The sequence below is a fragment of the Neltuma alba genome, unplaced genomic scaffold (assembly GCF_004799145.2).
Source record: "Neltuma alba isolate B1F8T4 unplaced genomic scaffold, ASM479914v2 tig00012843_pilon, whole genome shotgun sequence".
Lineage (NCBI taxonomy): Eukaryota > Viridiplantae > Streptophyta > Magnoliopsida > Fabales > Fabaceae > Neltuma > Neltuma alba.
The window spans coordinates 337,262-341,674 of NW_021637231.1; the positions used below are offsets into that span (position 1 = coordinate 337,262).

At 36.0% G+C, this 4,413-nt stretch overlaps 1 protein-coding gene across 1 annotated transcript; it reads left to right on the forward strand.

The window, feature by feature from the left end:
- Positions 1 to 1,613: 1,613 nt before the first annotated feature.
- LOC114731756 (disease resistance response protein 206-like) lies at positions 1,614 to 2,589 on the forward strand. Its single transcript, XM_028919010.1, has one exon. The coding sequence runs from the start codon at positions 1,663 to 1,665 to the stop codon at positions 2,218 to 2,220; it is 558 nt and encodes a 185-aa protein (XP_028774843.1). The 5' UTR covers positions 1,614 to 1,662; the 3' UTR covers positions 2,221 to 2,589.
- Positions 2,590 to 4,413: the final 1,824 nt, after the last annotated feature.

A 4,413-nucleotide genomic window follows, 5' to 3' on the forward strand; every position in this document is an offset into this window, starting at 1 on the left:
GATCATCATCATTTACATAATTGAAAAGAAAAGGATGCGTAATAATCATGATACCTTAATTTAAATCGGATAGGACTTCCTTTTTTAAAAATAAAAAAAGAATTATACAATGAATAACCCTGTTTTAGGTACAAACTCTACAAGAACTTTATGATTAAAGGTTTTAGCAAAATCGTGCAAGACAAAGATCCCACCTAAGCGACATTTTACAGATAGAAAAGGTTGCCATCATTTTCATTTTGTTTAAAAAGCCAGGGAGTTTATGGAAGTTCGATGCAAACAAATGAACCAGCCGATCACTTTCCCGGTTAGTTAATTTAATAATTCAGTGTTAATTAACCAGAATTACGCAGCCACTCCATAACCTCTATGTCGGATGCGTCAACTCAATATCTGATTCACAGTATAGTCGTCGTCGCGCATCCATCTCTGTTATTAACACAACTACTCTCTACCAGATCTCCTTTGACTCATCAATTATAAATACAAAGTCATATAATTATATCTCTGAGAATTATGTCTAATTAATCTTTCAAGTCATTAACTAGCAACTTAATTGCACCAGATACTAAGTAACTAAATATGAAATACTACCTCCGGTCCTAATTATAAGACCCAGTTGATTAATTTGAGGAGATTAAGGAAGTAAATTGAGTTAGTTATTTGTCTTAAATAGGTGTTGTCTTTCCTAAAATATCCTTGCTAATCAAGTGTATTGACTAAAACTATCATTGTTAGAAGGGTTACTTTGGAAAAAAATATGTAAATATGAGAGATAAAATGGATTGGGGTCTTATATTTAGGACCAAAATAAAAGTCAAATAGGGTCTTATATTAAGGACCGGAGGTAGTACTAGTAAAGAATACTAGCATCGATCTGTGGTTGCGTACATATGCGTCATTGATGTGCGTGACGTTGAATATATATATATATATATATATATATATATATATATATATAGCACCAAACGCAACCTACTTACCATCTTTGGTTGCACCAAGAAAAGCCTTATATCCAGGTCTGGTCCCCGTGGTTCCAATGGCCAATGATTTCCTCAATCTTAGAAATAAAGCTAAACAAACGCAAAAGCTATATTTCTTGGTTAATTTTCTTCTCCATCGATGCTCCCTTTAAAGCCAAGCTTATGGCTTCCTTTGATGACCCAAATATGAATTAATTAACCTCCAACCTGTCATTTTTTATAATTATATATTATGCTTCAAGAATATTCACACCCGTGAAGTTTCCACCAGAATTGTTGCAAGTGACATAGGAACTGATTTTAATTTCCTGATGATCTATAACAATATAGAAAACGAATGCCTTCTTTACTGTGTAAGAATAATTCATATATCGATCTTCTTTCTTTTTGGTTTTTCCTTTTTTTGACTTGGTTGGCAGGGTCAGGGCCTTTCTCGATTGTCAATCGTGTGCTTTTGTTGACACTTGTGCATATTTATATTTTATACTCATAAACCAAACTATACACAATCTTTTTTTTTTGTAAGAGTATATTTGAATCTAAAGTTATGTTATGTCACATACATTGCCAAACGCTTATACTTGCCCCCCACCTTGCCAGCTTGTCTATAAATTTGAGCTTCTGGTCAGTTACGCTATCACTGCCCAGTGTTGGACACAGACAAGGCAACAACGTAAGAATGAGGCTCGTTACAGTTGTCTTGCTGTTGCTTCTTGCGTCGGTGGGATCCTCTGCTGCACCCAGCAGGTGGAGAAAAAGGGTTCACGAACCATGCAAGCGGCTTGTCTTCTACTTTCACGACGTCATATACAATGGTCACAACGCCAAGAATGCTACGGCAGCCATTGTAGGAGCTCCAACTTGGGGCAACAACACCATTTTGGGTGGTCAAAACCATTTTGGTGACGTGGTCGTGTTCGACGATCCTATCACCATGGACAACAATTTCCACTCTCCCCCAGTTGGACGCGCTCAGGGATTTTACTTGTATGATAAGAAGGATATCTTCACGGCTTGGCTTGGCTTCTCCTTTGTGTTCAACTCAACACAGCACAAGGGAAGCATCAACTTCGCTGGGGCTGATCCGTTGATGAACAAAACCAGAGATATATCAGTGATTGGTGGTACTGGTGATTTCTTCATGACTAGGGGTGTGGCTACTCTCATGACCGATGCTTTTGAAGGTGAAGTCTATTTCAGGCTTCGCGTCGATATTAAGTTGTATGAATGTTGGTAGTTATGATTACTTTCTGCAGTAGAGTTTCATCGATCTGTATGGTCCATATCTGATCTCTTGAATAACTTGCTTTTTGTTTCTGGTTCATCGCTCGCTAGCTGATTGCTGCCAGCTAGTTCTTTCTTTTCCGTTTAGCAACATTATTATATTGGAACAAGTCGAACCAATTGATTGCCTCAAGGCCTGGTTCATGACTTTAAAATTATATCGTTTGGTTTCCCTTGTAATTCAGAATCTGATGAGCCTGTAAGGAATAAGTTGTTCCATGAGTTTTGTTTTGCTAGGTTCCTCGTGTGTTTTATTGAATTGTGCTCTTCACCTTTTCCAGAGACAATGGAATATTAGGATTGTGATTTTCAGTTTTCTGAAGTCTCAAGCAACATCTCCTTTTTCTTTTTCTTATCTTTTTTCTTGAACTGCAATGACAAAGGTGTTTATCACTGTCAGTCCCATGCATAAAAGTAAAAAAGCTGTGTCTGTTACTGTTGACGTCGGCAGGTAATTGGTCAATCAACCAGTCATATTTTACAGCTAATTAACTAACTAACTCAATAATCATTGTTTAACTTTGACGAATAAACGGAACATGGCCCCCAGAAGCTTGTCTGATCTTGTGACGAATTTGGATGCCCTCAATTATTTTATGAGGTGAAGTACAAAGATAGAGGGAAAAAATGAATAACTCCACTAATATGAGTTTATACGTTTCGCTATTTCGTTTCTATCTCTTCTTCAACATGGTGGAACGTGACGAGAGTGAAGATTTCAGCAATTTATTAAAATTATTGGCCATTAGAGAAAGAATTAGAGGGTAAATTATTAATGTCATTTCGAAGCTTACTAATGATCACTTCTTATCAGATGATAGGAAAGAAAACAAATAAGAAAAAAATTATTCGCACAACTAATAAGGGGAAGAAAATTAATTAAACACAGCTGGATCTGTCAACGGCTGACCCTTCACCATTTTATTGGCATGAGCCTTTTTCCTTGTCTCCCCCTTAATTGTTTGAGTAAATTATTAATAGCATATTTTAGTTTCGGTCAAAATCAAAACACACGCTCTATGGAAAAATATAACGATTAAAAACCATGTTTTTATGTCGGTCAAAATTATATCACGCATTTGACGAAAAGCTACTCTCATGTTTTGACAAAAACTGAACACATAAACGCACTAGAGAAAAGGTATTACCTCCATTTTTTGAATATAAGAACTAAATAACTAATTAAAAAATATTAAAAAATTTAGTTAAATTGGTTACTTGTTACAAATGTGTGTTAGCTTCCCTAAACTATATATCTTCTTTAATTATATATATTAGAATAACTTTTGGTGAGAAGATATTTTTTAAAAAAATAAAAAATAACGGCGTTTTTGTTTCTTTTCCCAATTAAGCACTGAAGGGCGTGCCCGCACAAATACATTTTCAGAGGAAGCGGGTTTGCCTTTAGGATCGAACATCCTTCCAGCCTATTTTGACTGAGGACTACGATATCTTGCTTGTACGTTGACCCCAGCAATACTTGTATAATCTAAAAATAAAGTCTTATCTTTTAAAATTTAAAAAGATCTGTTAGATGATTAGTAGTCTGATTGACCCCATAGTCACTTAGGAACTATTTGGATCTAGCTATCCAGTCAGTCCAAGTGAATGTGAAAAAATTTGGTTTTTATCAGCATCAATTTAGATATTAATTAATCTGATCAGCCCAATGTTTCTCATTTCGTTCCTCCGATATACCTGGCCTTTTGGAACTGGGTCAAGATATTCTGAGAAATTAGATAACTTTTGGTGAAAGAAATTGTAGGAAAATGTGAAAAAGCAGTAGTATAGATTCATTATTGTTCACCAGGTGTAACCAAATCCAAAGTGCCCGTTATGATGAGCTTCATCGTAAGCTTGAAGCGATCGAGAAAAACAGAACAGCAAACCAGACCATCAGATAAATGAAGTGGCCCTTTAACCTTTTTTCAAACTGTATTGAGCTGTCTTTCACCCATTGGCTTTGAAGTGAAGCTCGAGCAATATAATCAATTCAAAGTTAGTAAATTTGCATGTGGCTCACACTTCAAAGTTCAAACTCTGAAGCCCAATCTTCATATAAATACACCCCACACGCTTGAACTTGCATTATATATCACCGGCTAGCCTGAGATCTTCTGCAGAGAAGACAACCCAGTAACCAACA